The 18,758-nt window shown below is 39.2% G+C and overlaps 1 protein-coding gene across 2 annotated transcripts in view; it reads left to right on the top strand.

The window, feature by feature from the left end:
• Positions 1 to 18,758, top strand: part of DMD (dystrophin) — a 1,354,185-nt gene that overhangs the window by 1,226,285 nt on the left and 109,142 nt on the right. For both annotated transcript variants that reach the window (XM_056862020.1, XM_056862019.1), the window contains one exon: positions 12,100 to 12,161. In XM_056862020.1, the coding sequence (XP_056717998.1) occupies positions 12,100 to 12,161 (62 nt within the window). The remainder of the gene's footprint in view (positions 1 to 12,099; positions 12,162 to 18,758) is intronic.

The raw sequence follows: 18,758 nt of genomic DNA, 5'->3' as shown, positions 1-18,758 counted from the left end.
AGCTGGAGGAGACAAAAACCCCAGTTCCATAAAAGATCTTTGGCCCACTATGGCTAAGAGGTATGCAGTCATCACTGTTTGATCCTCCTTTCGACAAGACCCTGCAGTGAAATTGCTTTGGCAGAAGTGGAGAGGATAAGCTTTGAAAAGCAAATAGATCAGTGGACAAGTAACAGCTGGAGGGGTTGGCTCACCAAGCTTTAACAACTGCCAGGGTGCACAAAATAAAATGCTGCACATCAAAAGAGAAAGAAAAATAATTACCATACTGTACTTAGCAGTTGACATTTACTCCCTCCCCTTCCGCTCCTACTTGATATGCATGCAAAATCACACTTTTAATTTCTTGGTGCATTGTTGTAAAATTCTGAAAATGCCAGTCAAAGCCAATAAAGCATTCAACAGCTAAGTTTTCTCCAAAATTGCACTGATTCCAGGATTAGAAATGAACCATTTTAGCATGTGGATCAATGGACTGCAGGTTTATAGATGAAGACAAACAGTAATCCTTCACAAACCACAAGAGAACTGCTACTTTCTATATTGATGTTTAATTATTTTCAGCTTTCCTCCAGGAAACTGTGGGAAAATATATATGTAAATGTATTTGAACCACTAAATGACAGCCATTGTACGCAAGTTAGATTTTAACTAACCCCAAATTCTCTGTTTTCCCCCAATCAGTTAACAGCTTTGGAAAGTAGTATTTCTGTAAAATAGATTTAATATTATTTTAGCAAAAATGGAAAAGTCCCAAATATATAATTTCTTTTCTTGGCCTGTTTATATCACTGATAATCTCATGTGCTGCCTGGAAACAGAAAGGTGAAAGGCTGTATCAACTGCCCAGCTTGAAATTAAGTCAGTTTGATGGTACACTATACAATTGTATTTTGATTTCTTATTAGCAGTGAGTAGGTATTGCTGATTCCCTGTTGCTACCTGACAGCATTTGTTATTCTTTGCACATTCACATCTAGTTCATACTACATTTTTCAAATGGTAGTGGGAGGAATAGAATTTGGTCTAATCTTGTGGCAAATTAAGAAGAATATAATAAATTGAAGTGTGGTGTGTGCTTGCATGCTACAATTTTCATCTCTAAAGTTGAATGAATAAATATGGCAGAATCTCATAAGGCAAAATATATATGAAATACAGATATCAGACATTTATATATGGAAGAGAGATTACATTCAGGAGCTTAGATTAAGAAGTATGTGAGGATTAAATATTTGTGTATATAAAAGAAACTACTGATAGCGTAGTCTGTTTTTTCTCCCTACCATTTCCATAGGTAGTGTGCTTATGTTGTAATAAAGATGGTGGAAAAAAGAAAACTAAAACTGGTGAAATGCTTTTCAAAAAGATATTAGATAAGCTTTTTATTTGTATATTATTTGTATAATCTAATATGAACAAATTGTGTGGGTTTAAAAATAATCTGCTTTAAAATCCTTGTCCAGAAAACCTGAACTATAGTAGTGCTGGAATGTCCCTCTTTACAGAGGTATACCAATTGTGTGTGTTCACTGACCACAATGAGGTTAGCAAGGTAGTTCCAGAGAGAAGTTCTTCTGGCAACAATGTGATTGTTTTCAAGTGTTGGGATAATCTGTGTAGTTTAGCAAGCATGCAATTATTTGATATCGTATATAAAAGGAAGTTTTAGAACTTTCATTTCTTGGTGTAGGTGGAACTTTTCTTAGGAAGCAGCTGCTCCAGAAATCCATCTCTGCAGGTGACACTAAAGTAGCCCATCAAAAAAGCCCTGACCATATTTTCAAATGTCATCAGTCTCAGGTTGGCTGCAGGGTGAACATGTCTACAAGAAGGATGACTCTTGTTCATACTCAACCTGTGTGTGTGTGTTAAGTGCCATCAAGTCGCTTCCGACTCATGGCGACCCTATGAATGAAAGTCCTCCAAAATATCCTATCTTTGACAGCCTTGCTCAGATCTTGCAAATTGAAGGCTGTGGCTTCCTTTATTGAGTCAATCCATCTCTTGTTGGGTCTTCCTCTTTTCCTGCTGCCCTCAACTTTTCCTATCATGACGGTCTTTTCCAGTGACTCTTGTCGTCTCATGACGTGACCAAAATACGACAGCCTCAGTTTAGTCATTTTAGCTTCTAGGGTCAGTTCAGGCTTGATTTGATCTATAACCCACTGATTTGTTTTTTTGGCAGTCCAACCTGTGTACCATCAATGATTTAAAATATGAAAGAGAGCACTCACCTCATGCACCAGTGAGAAAAGCAGTCTTTAGTCTATTCCTTTTCATTTTGACTGGAAGTTGGAAGGAAAGCAAAGCTGAGGCTAGAATGTGCAAACAAGGAGAACAATTTTCTTTCTCATTCTTAGTAGTCCATTCAGCTTCCTGGCTGAACTTGAGAAATGAATAGGGAAGAAAGCATGTCCAATGTTTTGAAAGTCGTTCTTAGTTCACTTGAAGCCTAGTGGCTGCTACCTCTATCTGGATCCCTGACCAAACTAAGCATGTGTACTATAATCCTTTGCACAAAGGATTCCTTCGACTTGATGCAGCCTGAGTGTGTTCTTGTGCAAACTGGGCTTTGTGACCCACTTTTTGCTAGCTAGCTAATGAGTCTTTCAAGTAAGATTCAAAATATTACCAGGTTAGCAAAAAATACTATAATGAATAAAATTAACTTGTGAAAACGTCATAAAACTGTTATGCCTCAGACAGAATTCAATTTGTGCCCTTCTGAACCTGGAACTCACTAAAGTACCTTGCGGTTGCTCAGACAATGGATTCAATCATGTGCTCTGTTGATGAGGTACAATTCCTTAAAGATGATTGTATAGTATGAATAGGTTCCCTTGGAAATCTAGCCACAGTGCTGCTATTGGGAACTCTGGGGACAAATAGAGTAGAAATGATCCAATGTCACTGGTGTTTTAGTAGAGCACTTGCTTTCCCCCATCATCTTTTGAACACTATAGTGGTTATGTGTCAGATTTTTTTAAATGCTTCTTTGAAACAAACCTGTAAGCTTTGGAGTGGTTTGCTCACTGAAGTTAAAAATTTGTGCAGATCTATTAAAGATGCCACTGTGTTCCCAAGCGTCATTGAGAGTTGCTGAGCTGGCTTTTCCCTTTACATGGTGTATACACACACATGCACACCCTCCCCCATTCAAAGAGGCCCAAAGCTAACAATTAAATGGCCTTTGAAAATGGCAAAGAGGTTTATGAAGGGAAGTCTCAGTGGGATCTAACCTCTCCTTGAGCTGCATTTGTGTGCTGAATTCTTGATAACTTTCTAAGCTGAAAATGTTCCGAAAGAGGGAACACTTTTCAGATGGAGAAGTGAAATAGCTGCAGCCTTCTTGTGTTCTGAATATAAAGTGCCAGCAAAATCTGCTCTTGCTCTTCACAGTCACTCTCAGTCTGATTCCTTACATTTCTTACATGAGAAAAGGAAGTACTTCTGGTATCTATTTTGTGCACTCATATTGGATATGTTTTATTAATAATTTTTACAATTTGTATGTAGTCCTTTTTATTAAAGAATGTGTCATAGTAGCCTCATGATAACTGTGTGACGGAAAGAGGTGTTCCTTTCTCAGGCTGAGTGAGAACTGGCTATTGCTGGTGGTGGGGGGGACTACTTGGAACAGGATAGAGTATCGTTCAGGCCTTAATTGTACAGCTTATTAGGGAATCGGATTAATGTGTTAATTTCCACAGAGTATTTATGTGTGTGCATAGATTTGGAAATTATCCTGTCTGCCAAATGATGGCATCTTACTGGGATTTTAGAAGCTTATTCTGTTGGGGCAGCACTTGAGGACTGAGTATGAAGAGCAAGATGTTTTTCGTTGAATGCAAATAGACCCTGGCAGCTGTGAACACAGGAAGCTTCCACAGTATGCTGTTAGCTGTCAGTGTGTTCTTCAGAAGTAATGACATGATAGTGGTTAAGCCCCTTGTTCTTCCCAAAATAGTTAGGTGGGCTAAACTGTACAAATTCAACTCCACGTTTCCCAGTATTCTAGGCACGTACAGCTCCAAAATGGGGCAGATACCCCCTTGGGCCATTTTGGCAGTGGCAAATGGCACAAGGGAGAAGTGGTAGCCCTTCTCCCCCAATGCCACAGTCCTGTGCTGAATCGGGCCCTGCAATCTCTAAAATGATGTTCCCTGCAGCTGCTGTGTGACCGCCAGGAAAGCCAAGTCAGGTCTGGGTAAGCTCGGTCCAACTTTATAAAAAACACATTTTGTCATTTGGCCCTGATACATAGATGGGTGAGATGCATCACCTCTAACATTTTCAGTCATCAGATACTTTGTAAATTATACAACAACTGAAATTTACATAGCAGGTTTGTTACAGTGTTTAGCATAGTTGTGTTGTGAAAAAATGAATGAGATGTAACATTTAAATCATAGAACAAAGTAGAAGCCACCTCAGCCTTTCGACACAGTACTGTGCTTTCAAGAAAGGAGGGAAGGAGGGAAAGAGGGAAAGAAAGAAAGAAAATCTTTTATGCAGAGAAATGTTTGGGGTCCTCTGGCTATCGCATCTCATTCTGATATGAGCCCAAGTCATTGCACTTATACATAAGTCTAGAAGGAAGAACAAAAATCTTTCCAAATGGCTGATGCCAATGAAATGAAGTGTTCGTGAAAACTTGAATGCTAGAAAATCAAAGCATTAGTACAAAGGACCTGTAGATAGAAGTGTCTCTAATTGTTGATGGGAAGGGATGAAAGGAGATAGTACTTTTGCAAAAATGATCAGTCACTAGTGTGAGAATTTCTAATGGGTTCAGAAAGTACATTTCAGCCAAAAAGGGTTAAGTTTTTTCACAGAAGTTTTAACTATAACATTTTCAGAGCTAATATGGTGGTGTAGTTAAAGTGCTGGACCTGGACAGGGGAGATCTTGATTTAAGTCCTCATTCAGCCATGAATCTCAGTGATTCTTAAGCCTATCTGTCAAGGCTGGACTTGTGGGCGGCAGTCAGGTGGATCTTGGGATGGAGAGCCAGGGATTAAGTCAAGGAGAAGATTGGTACCGTGGGAGCAAGAATTCACATCACATTAGATTGGCAAGCAAGAACTCTACTTCCCCCCAAAATAAAAAGGTGGTGTTAGTGAAATAGTGCAAAATGTTAGACAGAAGCTGAGGATCAGAAATTGGCATAGCAGGAACCAAGATTGGTACTCTAGGACAAAAATTAGGACTGTTGATTGGATAACAATTTCCCTGCCTTTGTTGGAGCTTTTAAATCACTTTCTAGAGAGCTCACGTGCCATATGCAGGGGTGGAGATCTTGTCATTGCTCCATAAAGCCACTCTGAATGTTAATATTTGGAGCCTCCATGGCTCACCACATAGGGCAGTAAATGATTTAAAAGTTGCTGCTTCAGGCCGTAGTAGCTTCTGACATAGGTCATTTATGCATGGGTACTTTCACGTTCGCCCCCAGTCTGTCTCGGTTGTTCCTTGGAGTTATGCATGAGTTTTCCATCCATTAGAGATGACCTTGCTGCCAGCCCTCACAAATCCCGGGACTTCCTGTTCCTCCATTAACCCGATTCTTCCATCTCCCCTGAGCTCAGCCTGGGTGAAATCCCCATGCATAAGGCAAAGCACTGGACACAGAAGCTTGGTTTCTCTCACAGACAGAACCACAGCCAATTACAAAGGAGCATATCAAGGGGTGGGGCTTCAAATGCTTCCTGCTTTCTCAGAGTTCTTTATAAGCAGAAGAAAGAATTTTAAAAACAAGTCTTGGATTTCTTCCCCCACCTCCTGTTCCTTTCAGATAGCTCTGTTGTTGTTTTTCTTAAAATGCTTTTTTAAGCGGCAATTGGGTTTCGGGGGAGGGACTTTTCTCTCACTACAGCCAATTACAAAGCAGCATTTCAAGGGACGGGGACTCAAATACTTCTTGATTTGAGCTTGGAGACTGCTGGGGCATAGATTCTCAACAGGAAAGTGTGGGTCCAGCAAGCAACGAACCTCAGGTAAAACACCCATGCATAAATGACCATAGTTGCAGTCTCTCGGTCTAGCCTACCTCAGAAGATTGTTGTGAACAGAAAAAGAACCATGTACACTGCCCTGATCTCCTTGGAGCATGAATCTGAACCAAAGGTTAATCTTTTGACTCTGCTCCTCTTAAACCTGTATTTTAGTAAATCATACTTGGCCTGAATCAGTGTGTTCAGCAAATGGGTTTGACTGGTTTGTAACTGATGATTCTGTAAAATACAAATGTAAACAACTTTTCAAGCTAAGTTATTGGGAGTAAATTCATGAAGGTTATAGAAATACGTTTAATCTGCATTTGTAATTAATTTATAAATAATGTCTGCATAAAAAATTTAAATATTAAAAGGAAACAAATCTTATTTCCGTTTAGTTTTAAAATCACCTCTTAATGATCTGTATGCCACCTGTATTTGGAATTGGAAGCTTTTAGGGCCATAATGTTCTGTATCCTTAGTAGCTGTCTTTTTAAAGATTGGTGTTCCTTATGTTAGCCTAAAATGTAATGAGAATGAATGTTGGTTTCAGAACATGTGTATCAAGTTTTACTGATTCTTCTTAAATATATTTCTCTGTGCATATATAGAAGACATATATAGATAGACATATGGGCGTATCCTGCATTACAGAAGCTGCACCTAAAGGCATGTCCTTGGGAACTAAATGTCAAGTGACTGTAGATGGGGTTGTGATATTAGGATGAGTCAATGTAAGGTTATGGATTTCTCCAGCTAACCTGAATAGGATCTGAGAAGCATTATTTATTTCGTTAAATTCTGCTGGCCTGTTTGCCCTTTCTTTATGTTGATTGTATTGGTTGCTGTTTTAAAATACCGCTGCTGTTTTAGTTTACTGAGTTTCTGTTTATTTATGTATTTATTATTTAAAATTGTATTATTAGTTTCATTTTATTGTGTCAGCTGCCTCGAACAGACTCAAGAGAGGGCGGGATATATTTTAAATAAATTAATAAACAGGACAATATATGATGTTCTGTGCCATCCTCAGCAAAATAACACCTTTCTAAGTCTAATGGAGTCAACTGGCGTCAAATCAAATAAAATTTATTAATAAGGTCAACTGACCAATCACATGCCAACACATCAAAATTTCCAGACTTAATAGTTTTGCATCACAGACTGCCCGTACAAATAAAGGTGTAAGATCAATAAAAACAACCTCTGGTTAAAATTATCACTTTAAAATTGATAAAATTGTAAAATATTCTAACGATCATTCTCTAATAAAGATAATTCACAGTGGGTATCCGTCTGCAGTAGTAGAAAAGAGCAAGAGTCCAGTAGCACCTTAAAGACTAACAAAAATATTTTCTGGCAGGGTATTGTGAGGACCTGTCAGCTTTTGCTCTGTGTGCTCAATGTGAGGACCTGTTAGCTTTTGCTCTGTGTGTTCTCGCCTGGGCTCGTAAAAGCAGTCCTGGCCTTCTGACTTTCTTTGGTTCAGGCGCTGCTTCCAGCAGGCCCCAGGTTGGAATGTCTCTACCCGCCATCCTCCTCCCTTGCTCTCCTGCTCTCCCCGACCCCCTCCCACCAGCTATGGCCTTGGCGTGTAGATAGCAGTAACAAGCTTCCTGAGATCTTTTGATGTTCCTGTACCATGCACAATTATCTTGTAGTTCCCATAACATGTACTTGACATCTGCTTTCCTGTAGGGGTTATAATTCTGCCTTTGTGCAATTGCTAGCACTTGCAACTTTGGAACTGTAGGGCCTAGTCAAACCTGAAGCTTTCAATAAAGTACCTTGTTTCTGCATGACCGTCTGAGCAAGTGATTTTATGGAAACTGCACAGGGAGGTTGGGAACCCTTACAGGTATGAGCTTTCGTGAGCCACAGCTCACTTCTTCAGATACAGCTAGAATGTGAATCCATCTGTCTTTAAGTAGAGGAGAGTGAAGTCTTTAAGTAGAGGAGAGTGAAGTCTTTAAGTAGAGGAGAGTGTAAATGTTAAACACTCTCCTCTACTTAAAGACAGATGGATTCACATTCTAGCTGTATCTGAAGAAGTGAGCTGTGGCTCACGAAAGCTCATACCCTGCCAGAAAATATTTTTGTTAGTCTTTAAGGTGCTACTGGACTCTTGCTCTATTCTCTAATAAAGTTCTGCGTATTTAATAGCAACAGCACAGAACTTGGCAGTGTAAGCTGAGGATCTTCTCCTAATAGGACCTTCTTTGCCAAAAGCTCAACTGACTCTTCAGGGAATTTACCAAGTAGGGGGAAATAAGCTTTGCTCTAACTTCGGGGTAGAATGGGCAACATATCAGTGCATGTTCTATGGTTTCAATGTCCCCTGTCCCACAGGGAAAAAACCTCTCTGATCTAGGGATCTTCTTATATTCCCTTCTAAAACAGCCGATGGTAGGGCCTGGCATCTGGCAAGGGTAAAGGCCTTCCTATAACTAGTAGGCTCAAGATGAGAAAAATAAGCCACAGGTGAGACTAAATATCTAGATGTATCAGGTACTAGGAAAAATGGTGATTTTCCAAGGTCTGTCTGGGGCTTAATGTCTTCTACACTTTGCTTCAAGAAACTTGATTCTTGGTCTATGCCCATGGCTAACAGGGTAGGTGGAGAAAGGCCCAGGCAGGCCATTTTATTAAGGATCATCTTTAGCCTTGTTGACTGGAATTTATCCTGTAGAAGCAGGGGTAGCAGTCCTTGAGGGTTAAGATTTAATTTAAGCCAAAAAATAATGGAAGCAGTGCAAACCTGGGGCTTTCCCTAGTCTAAGTTGGTCAACCAAGGATTAAGCCTCCCTTAAGGAGACAGAGGGCCATACGGGCAGGTCCGCTATCCTCTCTCAGGAAGTGGCCAGAGAAGAATCCTTATACATACCCTGAAAGTAAGTTGCCCGTATAGCTGGAGAAATGTAAGAATCTAAGGGAGATAACTTGACATCAGCTTCCAGAATTGGGAGGAATTCCTTTCTTTGGCTGCCTGTGTAACACTCCTCCATAATGCCGGAATGTTTTCTTTCTTTTTGTGAGCGACAGTTTGTTTATAGGTTTTCTTCAGGGTGAGAAAAGAGTGTTGAGCTGCTTGATGTTCCTCTCTGCCAGCTGTTCTATATAAGCAGCAGGCTACAATTACAGCCCTTTTGGCCTCTAGGCATTCCTTGTTGAACCATGATTTAGAGAAAAAGCCCCCCCCCTTCCTTTTTTGCATTTGTATCATTATTTGACATCAAGAGGGGTTTAAGATCTTGTACTAGATTTTGATAAGTGCTCAAAGGGTCTGGGCCCGAAAAGACTATATTGTATTCTTGCATTCTTTCCGATGCTAGGGCCTTTTTAATCTTTTGGTCCAACTCTGGTGTCCATTTGGCCTGACAACCCATATGACCTGTGGCTCTGACAGATATTGGGTAGTGTAATTTACATTGTAATTGCCATGTTGGTACAGTTACAGTAATTGAGAAGGGAAAATGATCTCCTAAATAAGGTGATACTTGAAATTTTTCGACTGTGGCTAATAAAGACTCACAAACTAGCATATAATCAATGGTGGAGAATTTCCAACTGGCTGTGAATGTAAATTTGCCAGGGTAGTCTCCATTAAGAGAGCCATTCTGACTATATAAATTAAGCCTGTTTGCCAGTTTTGAAAGGCAAAACCCTGCAAAGTTTGATCTAGGGCCCTTAGAAAGGCATGGTATGATGTTATTTGGTGCCTCGTCCTCTGAGGAACTGGGGATCCCGTTATACTTGATATACAGAGATTGGTCGTCTGGACCTAGTCTTGCATTTAGATCCCCTGCCAATAAAACCTTGGCATCTGGGTGGTCTAACATGGGAGTCATTACATAACTCTCTATTGCTTGCCAATTAGTGGTTAAGGCATCTTTATTATTGGGGGGGGGGGCAGGTAGACATTGCCCTGACCTAGATGGCCCAGGCTAGCCTGATCTCATCAGATCTCAGAAGCTAAGCAGGGTCAGCCCTGGTTAGTATTTGGATGGGAGACCACCAAGGAAGTCCAGGGTTGCTGTGCAGAGGAAGGCACTGGCAAACCATCTCTGTTAGTCTCTTGCCATGAAAACCCCAAAAAAGGGGTCGCCATAAGTCAACTGCGACTTGACAGCACTTTACACACACAGGTAGACGTTAATTACTAATAGCCTGTCCTTACCAGAGTATAGCTATGGCTAGGTGCTTCAGTGGGGTCAATGCAACACATTCTATTTTTAGCTTAGTTAATAGAGTCAATTGGCTTAGAAATGTAATTCTTTTTAGAATTGTTCCGGTAGTATCCTGAGAAACAGTTAACATGCTTGAAAATAGTTTCTATGATTTATTCCTACAAAGTAGCAGAACATCATAATATTGTTTGAATATTTGATTGAAACCTTAACATTCTTTCAACTGATGTTTTATCAAACTGGTATTCATTTATGAAACTGACTGGAAATGTTGATCTGTGTGTTTTTTTTTTTTTTTTTTTTTGCTCACTGAGATCTTGCTGCCACTTTAGTCTAAGCCATCTCCATTAATGGGCTTTCACCAATTACATCTATTGTAATAATATTGATTGAGTATCTGTAGTTATCTTGGCACTTTAAGATCATCTTACAGATTATCCTACGGACATTTTTACATACTGTCAACCCAATTTTAAAGTACAACAGAGGCTATTTAGAATTATTTGGATTCTCATTCTTGGCTTTCATTACCTTTTTAATTGTGTATTTTTAGCTTCATTTTTTGAGAGGTTGATCTTCGGGAAACCAGTTTTGGATCTTGACTCCTTTTCAGGAACTTCTGATTCCATTTCCTTAATGATGAATAGTCATATTTTTATGACAGGGTGAACAAATTGAGAAACTTAGCCCAGCAAGTTAGAAGTGTTGCAGGTTGTAGGTAAATCTGGCACAAGTTTTCAGACTGTTCTTGTTGCTGGTACCCTGAAAAAGCAAGTGCACTTTCTGTGGGTACTCCCCAATGCATCAGTGTCTTTTGATAAGCAGGTGTCTTAGGCTGCTAGAAGTACCTTTTGCCAGCTTGGCTGATTCAGTGGCTCTAGCCATTCCTGGAGAAAGGCCACCTACTCGTAGAACTCCTTATCTCATTGTGAGTCATGTTGGGGAGCCTTACCCAGACAGCCTAACAGCATACAAGCATATCTGGGAAGAATCTCCCACCTTTCACAATATCAAGCCTCTTTATATACCCTTTCAGAGGTCATTTGGTATGAGAGCCAATGAGAATAGCTTTGAGAATCAGCAAGAAATTGATATGAAATTTTTGTCAAATTCCCAGACACTAAAAGACATCACTTGTGTCAATAAGACAAAACTTCCCTAATCAAATACCTTTCCCAAACTTTGGTCTCATGTCAGACAAACAGATGACATAGGAACAACACCCAAACATATTTCCTTTCTCAAAATAAATTCTCAGTTTTCACACTTTCATCTTCAAGGTTTATTAACCACAAAAGACAAAATTGTTATTCAGATTTGACTTGAAAGCAAGGAAAAAACCCACAAAGACAAAATAGGTCATTATCATAACAGAGCTGAAAGCCAGGGAAGATACTTAAACAACCACAAAAACAGATAGACTTTCACTACCTGTATCCCAGACTTCAAATGACTGTACAATATCTGGGAACATAGTATCTGACCTTGTATAGTATCTGTGGTTTTTGTAGTCCAGCATCCTGCCTCACAAACAACTTGTTTTTCACAGGTGTCTGCCTTTCTGCAGGCTCACATTTGAAGGCTTAAATTTTAACCTGGACTTTAAATCCAGGCTGCAGTTTGTCAATAATTTATACTTCTAACTATAAATGTATTGAAAACCATAACAGCACATTGTGGATAAATGTTTTTCTATTGGATAGAATGTGATGGTTTAACTGGGAAAAGAACACATACTTTAAAGTTTTTAATCATATCAGCTGAATTTATCATATCCTACTTTTGTGACATCATTGTATCAACTATTTAACTTTGCTCTTTATTTAGGAAGGAAGCCAATTTAGACCAAAGGTGCTATAACTGGGATAAATGTAATACTAAGGGATTGTCTTGTTTTTGTTTTGGTCTTGTAGTCATGAGACGCAAACCACCTACTGGGATCATCCTAAAATGACTGAGCTCTACCAATCTTTAGGTAAGAGAATTCTTCATATTAACTAATTTGAATTTTAGGATTATTTTTCTTCATAAATAAACATGAATGTTGAATGAAAATGGCAGGAGCATAAGTGAAAATAAAAGATGCATCACGGTAAGTTGTAAGGGATTTTAAAATATAAGAGCAACAATTTTCAGTACATGCTTTTTATTTCAGTTCTTCAGTGAATCTTTTGTAATTCAAGTTCATTGTATATTGTTTCAGCTGGGTCAAATATGTTCATGCTCATTATTTTTAAAAGAGGAAACAAAGCCAAGGTGGTGGTAATATTAATTTCTGATTGCTTGAAGGCAAGTTGAAAGTCTTTTTAATGTTGCTGAAGCATTGTTTTGTTTTCACATGATTATTGGGGTTAACATCACCATTCCCGGCCAGGGAGCTGTTGGTGAGATAAGTGTTCAACAGGAAGCTACATGGTCCCAAATCATTCTTTTGTTTTGCAGTTTACATGCATCTAAACAGTTCAACGTTGCTCACGCCTGAATAGAAGAGATCTGCAGTCCTTTTTTTGATGAGAGTCCAGTTTGTAGCTATTCGTGAAAGCATAATGAATTGTCATGCCTCTCTGCTCCTCCAGTCTCATTAACAATTTTTTAAAAGGCGCTTTTCCCCGGGCAAGTTGGAGCCTTACACCTGACCAATCAGTGAACTAATACAAAGACATATGACTAATGGGGTTTCCTTAAATTACAATAACTAGCATGCACTTCTGTAAAAGGGCAAGTACTATTTCCTAGCATATTACTAATACAACAGGAGCTTTAACCTATGCGCACAAGAAAGTCTACTGCCCTGCCGGGGGGCAGCACAATCACCTTCCATATTGCCCATCTGGTGTATTTAGAGTACCTTTAATAATATCAAATGTTCTCTGTTTGTTCTCTAAGTTGTTCTTAATATGTTTAGGCTTTTCCATGTCCAGCTAAGACTGCCTTCCCTTTACGATGTTTTGATGGTCGCTATTTCTATTGCAAATTCCTTTAAATCAACAAATACTTTTAGTTTACGGCTGAAGAGTACAATTCAGACTTGAATGTCATAGCCCAAATACATTTGTTTTGGTAAACTGAACACCATTTCAGTTTTTATTTAAAAACATAGTGAAGGGCAGATGAGGGCAAAAGATGATATTACTTTTCAGTATTTCCTTGCTGAAAGTTTGTGTACTGTTAATCTTATTTGTCTACCTAGATAGATTTACTTACAATAATTATCTGTTGGAAATTCATTATTCCATGATATAACACAACAGATCCAGGACATAGTCCTTTTATATGTATTGGGTTTGTCTTTTGTGTACTTCCCTCCATTTTTCAGCAGTGCCAGGATGGGCCATTTACAGTGCATTCCTAATTAGAGTTACTCCAGTCTAAGCCCATTGAAATGAATGGGCTTAGATTGGAGTAACTCTTCTTAGGAATGCACTGTAAATGCTCCTTCTGAGTCTAGGTCAGTAGTATTCAATGTATGAGACAGGTTTCCTAAAGTGGCTAAGACAATAGGCAGATGATGTCAGGAATTCATGAATTTCCCAACCCACTTTGCGTGTATGCACCCTGGACCAGAAAACAGTTCCAGACCGCGCTGTGACAGGTGGTGGTGTCACCCAGTGGATTGTACTGATTGACTGTTGGGTGTTATTATTTAAAAATTTGTATCTCACAGTTTCCCCTGTGAGGGTCCCAAGGCGGATCCATAAGCTAGCCTTTTTCTTTGTGAGTGTTGTACTTCTCAGAAGTATTCTTCATAGGATTTTAGATTATATAAAAAGTTGTGCTCCTTGCCACTTGGTTTCCATTTGTATTTGTTTCATATTGCTTTTGGCTGACAGAAATGTTGATTCACTAGAATGTATTTGAGCTACTGATTGCTGTCTCATGAAACACTATGTACACACATGAAAATGAATGAAAAGAGTTCATTTTGGAGGATATCTGTAGTTCACCAGCATGATGTAATGTGATTGGCTGTGGTAGTCAAACAGAGGAGTAGCTAGTCTAACTATAACAATACAGAAGGTTCCTAAGGAGCTCCCCCATTCTGTTAGTCATGTATCCTGTGCTTCTGCTGAGTTCATGTGAAATAGTACACACAAAGAAAGTGAGAAAATGTTCAGTTAAGAGACCATGGAAGCTGGCTTGGGTGCCCGATTGTGTGGCAGGAACTGCTCTCAGGGTGAAGCTTGCACAGCGCTCATTTGAGTCCAGGGCTTGGGCTGCCACTTTTAAACTGAGAATGAAGGCTTTTTTTGCAGCGCCAAATATCCTGGGCATATAAGTTGAGGCATATAGAGGTCATAGCTTGTTGAATTCTTTGACCTTCCACTTATGGAAAGAGTCTTTAATCAGAGGTTTAGGATCGTTTGATTATGGCTTAGCAAAAGTCAGTTAATGCACACGCACTCAAGAATAGACAAAATCCTTTTGTCTTAGTAAAAACAATCTTTACTTGCTAAAATTAGGGAAAGGTTCACGGGAGGTTAAAACAATAAATTCTCTCTACATAGCTAAGTTCCCTAAACATGCCAGAAAGGTTCTGGCAGTTACTAAGCTTAAACATATGGCATTTCAAAATGACAGAAAAATCCCATCTTCTCTGGATGAGATTTGAAAGGTAACTGGGGTACTGCTTTCTCTTCTACACAAAGGAAATAGGAAAGCAGTAAAATGCAGATTACTTGTGTACGTGACAACAAGCATGTATTCAATGAAGCTCACACTCACCAATAGCTAATTAACACATTGCAGATTACATCACCTTCTAGAACTGGTCAGCATTCCATATAATCAATATTAACCCTTGTCTGTCTGACATATAACAAAGCTCGCTACCTAAGCCTCAACAAACCCCTTTTCAAGCTTCTGTTTGATTCAGACATACAGGCATAAGGCATCACGTAAATATTCAAATTGTTGTTTATGCAATGACTTTGTCAGAATGTCAGCCACCCTCTCTTTGCTCTGGTAGTACTTCACATTTATAAGTCCCCTTTGTTGCTTGTCCTTCACCGAGTCGACTTTGACTCAAAGAAGTTTTCTTCCCTTTTTGGCGTTCTCGCTGTTCAGTAGCGCTATGCTTGCTTGATTGTTCTCAAACATTGTAACAGGTGTCAGTCCATCTATTCCAAAGTCGCGTAGTAGTTCAAGTATTTCTTCTAGTTCCACACATGTGCTGCTGGCTGCTATGCACTCAGCATCTGTTGAAGAAGTTGCAACAGTTTGCTGTTTTTGACTTGTCCAGGCGATGAGGTTTTCTTCAAAGAAGAATAGATATCCACTTGTAGATTTGCTGTCTGTTTTATCTCCAGCAAAATCAGCGTCCATGTATCCTATCAGCCTTGGCTCATCACTTGGAGTTACTTTCAGTTTCAAGTTGATAGTTTTCTTTAAGTATTGTGTAAGGTGCTTTATTGCATTCCAATCATATTCTCTAGGTGCTCTGGTCCGTCCGTTTCACATGTCAAGAGTAAACACAGTCTTTGTGTGCACAGTCCATAGATTTCTGCACTTCCAATCCTTTATTAAAAGCAGCTAAATGACCTGTCTCGTCATCAATTCCATCCTGTGCCTCACAAGACTCCTCATCACTATCACAATCATCAAAGTCCATTATCTGATCTGCAATATTCTCCAAGTAGAAATGTGGTCCTTCTGACAAAACCTCATATTCTCTCCCTTTGGGATCAAACAAGCTACATTCTTCTTTTCCCATTATTACCTGGAAATTAGCACTTAGTAGCTTTCTTACATAAATGATGCTTTCCTTTGCAGTTGGTACATAATAAACATCCCGCAGATTTAATTCCATAACAGTCCCACAAAGACTCTGAATAAAAATATTCACTGATCCTTTCTCTTTACAAATGAATCTTTCTCCACTGGCGGTAATCAAAGTGGCTGTACGTTCCTCATGGAAACAAAAGAATTCCTTGCATTCACCAAATGGCAATTAGATTCACTGTCTAAAACAAGTCTCTTCACATACTTTATTGTATTCTCAATTGATAAGACATCACAAGAATCTTTCATAAGCATCAATGTGGCAAGGTCAGTAGGTCTTTTTGCTTTGTAATGGCTCCCTCTTGTGGCTGGCTGGCGCTGCTACCAGTCCTGCCTTTGTGTAGTTTTCGGGGGCTTATCCGCGTGGCTTGAGTGAGGGGGGGAGAGCTTTGCCCCTTTATGGCTCTTTGTGTACACTCAAAAGACTTGTGGCCATTTTTCCTGCACATTTTATTCCTTTCTTTTAATTAACATGCAAAACTGAAATTCCATTAGACAGTTCATCCTCCCGAGTTTGATCTGCTTCAAACTGTTTTAAGGCACTTGTGACCTCAGTAAGGGTTAAATTCGGTCTGCCCAACAAGTTGCGCTTTTCTGAATTAAACTTTGGGTGCAGACTTCCAAGAAATATAGTGACAAAGTTTTTATCAGATATCTGTTCGCCTGTGAATCGTATTTCAGCAGCGAGGTCTTGCATATATTTCAAATGCTGCAATAATGTTACATTGCCAGGCATTCTCCGTAAAAATAGATTAGCTTTCAACGCCATAATTTGATTGTCTGAAAGAGCGCCATATTTCTCTGTGAGCTCATTCATCATCTGTGTGGCCGTATTATTACTTAATATTATGCTGCTTTCTGTTGGGGTTATAGCATTTATAAGCAGGCACATTGCTTGGGCATCAGCCTTCTCAAAGCTTTTAAAATCCTCACTGTCAGCATTGGCTGGTGGATTTTCAGTGAGAACGTTCCTGATCGCAAGTGCAGTGAACGCAAATTCAACCATCCTTTTCCACATGGGAAATGGGGTTTGACTGAGACATGGAATAGCTACTGTCTGGGCCCCTTTAACATTAGAACTCACGGTTCCCTAGTTTGGAGCTACGTTGCTTGAGGTGTCTGCGTTGCTGGATCCGGCGATCTGCTCATTCATCATCTCTGCAACTCAAGGCTCCTCACCTTCGGTTTGCAAGCATGGGGTTGAATTTCTCTGCCGTCCTTCGCAGACAGGCTGCTGGCTCCTTCACAGAGAGATTTCCTCTTGGCTTGTAATCCGTTTGTAACCCAGTGAAAAATCCCTATTCAAAATCTGTGCGTTTAGACTTCGCTTCTAGCCAATAAAATCATCAACCGTCCGAAATGCTACCCCGTGTGAATTAATTGACTTTTGCGATCCTAAACAATTTTCAAATGATCCTAAACCTCTGATTAAAGACTCTTTCCATAAGTGGAAGGTCAAAGAATTCAACATAGCTTATGCCTGACTTTTGGATCAGCACAACCTTTTAAAAAAAATTGCATTGAATATTTTGATATCTACCAAACCATGCACCATTAACTTACATGTTCCTTTCTCCATTTGTCGGTTGTGATAGGCCCTTTAAAAATATTTGTTCTTAACATGTCATATCATACTATAACCTTTTACTGATGCTGGTCAATATTTTCATGTTTCAGACTACATCTTCTTTAATTAGTTTGTTATTTGCCCTACTTGATTGCTCTTTTGTTTATCTGTACCACATGTGAGAGAGGCCAGAACTTCTGACCTCTTCCCTCATCCATTGAACCTACCCAAGCAGTTCAAGTACTTTCACACAGAGAATATCACCTGATTTCTTATACTAGGGCTCTTTCTGCTCAACTCCTCTCACTTCAACCCCCCTTCTGTAATTTTCTTTGAAAATGAAACAAATTCTTCCCATTGTATATGAAGAAGTGAGCTCTGTTTCACAAAAGCTCACACTGGAGTAAATGTCAGTCTTTAAGGCGCCATTGAGACATCCAAATCAGGCACAGAGCAATAACTGAGCATGTTTCTGTACCATTCAGTTACTCCATGCTTTCCATATCTTTCATCCACTTCAGAATTGGAAGAACAAATATGTCAATGAAATAATTTCTTCCTTGTAGGCTACTTGAACCATGCTATGAACTACATGGTGTTTATGCCAACAGAAACCTGTGTCTTTGCAAACCTTATTTGTAATGTCAGTGGTATGGCATTTTTGTTTAACTGTGGTTGGCAAGTAGGATTCTGTCAGTGGCCAATTACTGTCATTATTTCTCTGGCACTTTAAGCTACCATTTGTTCATCTGATGAAACTCAATCTATCAGAGCCCTAGTAGAAAGCAAAATAATTTGTAGTTATGTATTCAAGAAAAGAAGGAAGGGGGATAATTCACTATTATGGAAACCCAACCCTTTAATACCCTGGGCTATAACAATAACCCCTTTACTGTAATATCCAAGTGATTTGTGTGTAATATTACAGATACTATTTTTCACCCATCACATAAACTTGCACGTTATTTACCACTGATGTAGAGCTGTATAGCCTTTTTATTGGTTTCATTATCTGCATTTAAGATGCAATAACCAGCTAAAATCATCTACATATCTCCTCTTTGTTTATAAAATCAGTGTTCAAATATATATATTTTAGTGAAGTGTAACAATGAAAAGATACTGACATTATTTTAAGGTAGAAGATAAATCCCTGTTATTTTTAGAGATGTTCAAGAAATTCTCTACTGCTGAATTTCTCTACTGATTTGATCTGTCCACTCACTG

This window comes from Euleptes europaea, chromosome 16 (genome assembly GCF_029931775.1).
Source record: "Euleptes europaea isolate rEulEur1 chromosome 16, rEulEur1.hap1, whole genome shotgun sequence".
Taxonomy (NCBI): Eukaryota; Metazoa; Chordata; class Lepidosauria; order Squamata; family Sphaerodactylidae; genus Euleptes; species Euleptes europaea.
Note: the sequence above shows the minus strand (reverse complement) of the source record. Positions and strands in the feature narration are given on the sequence as shown.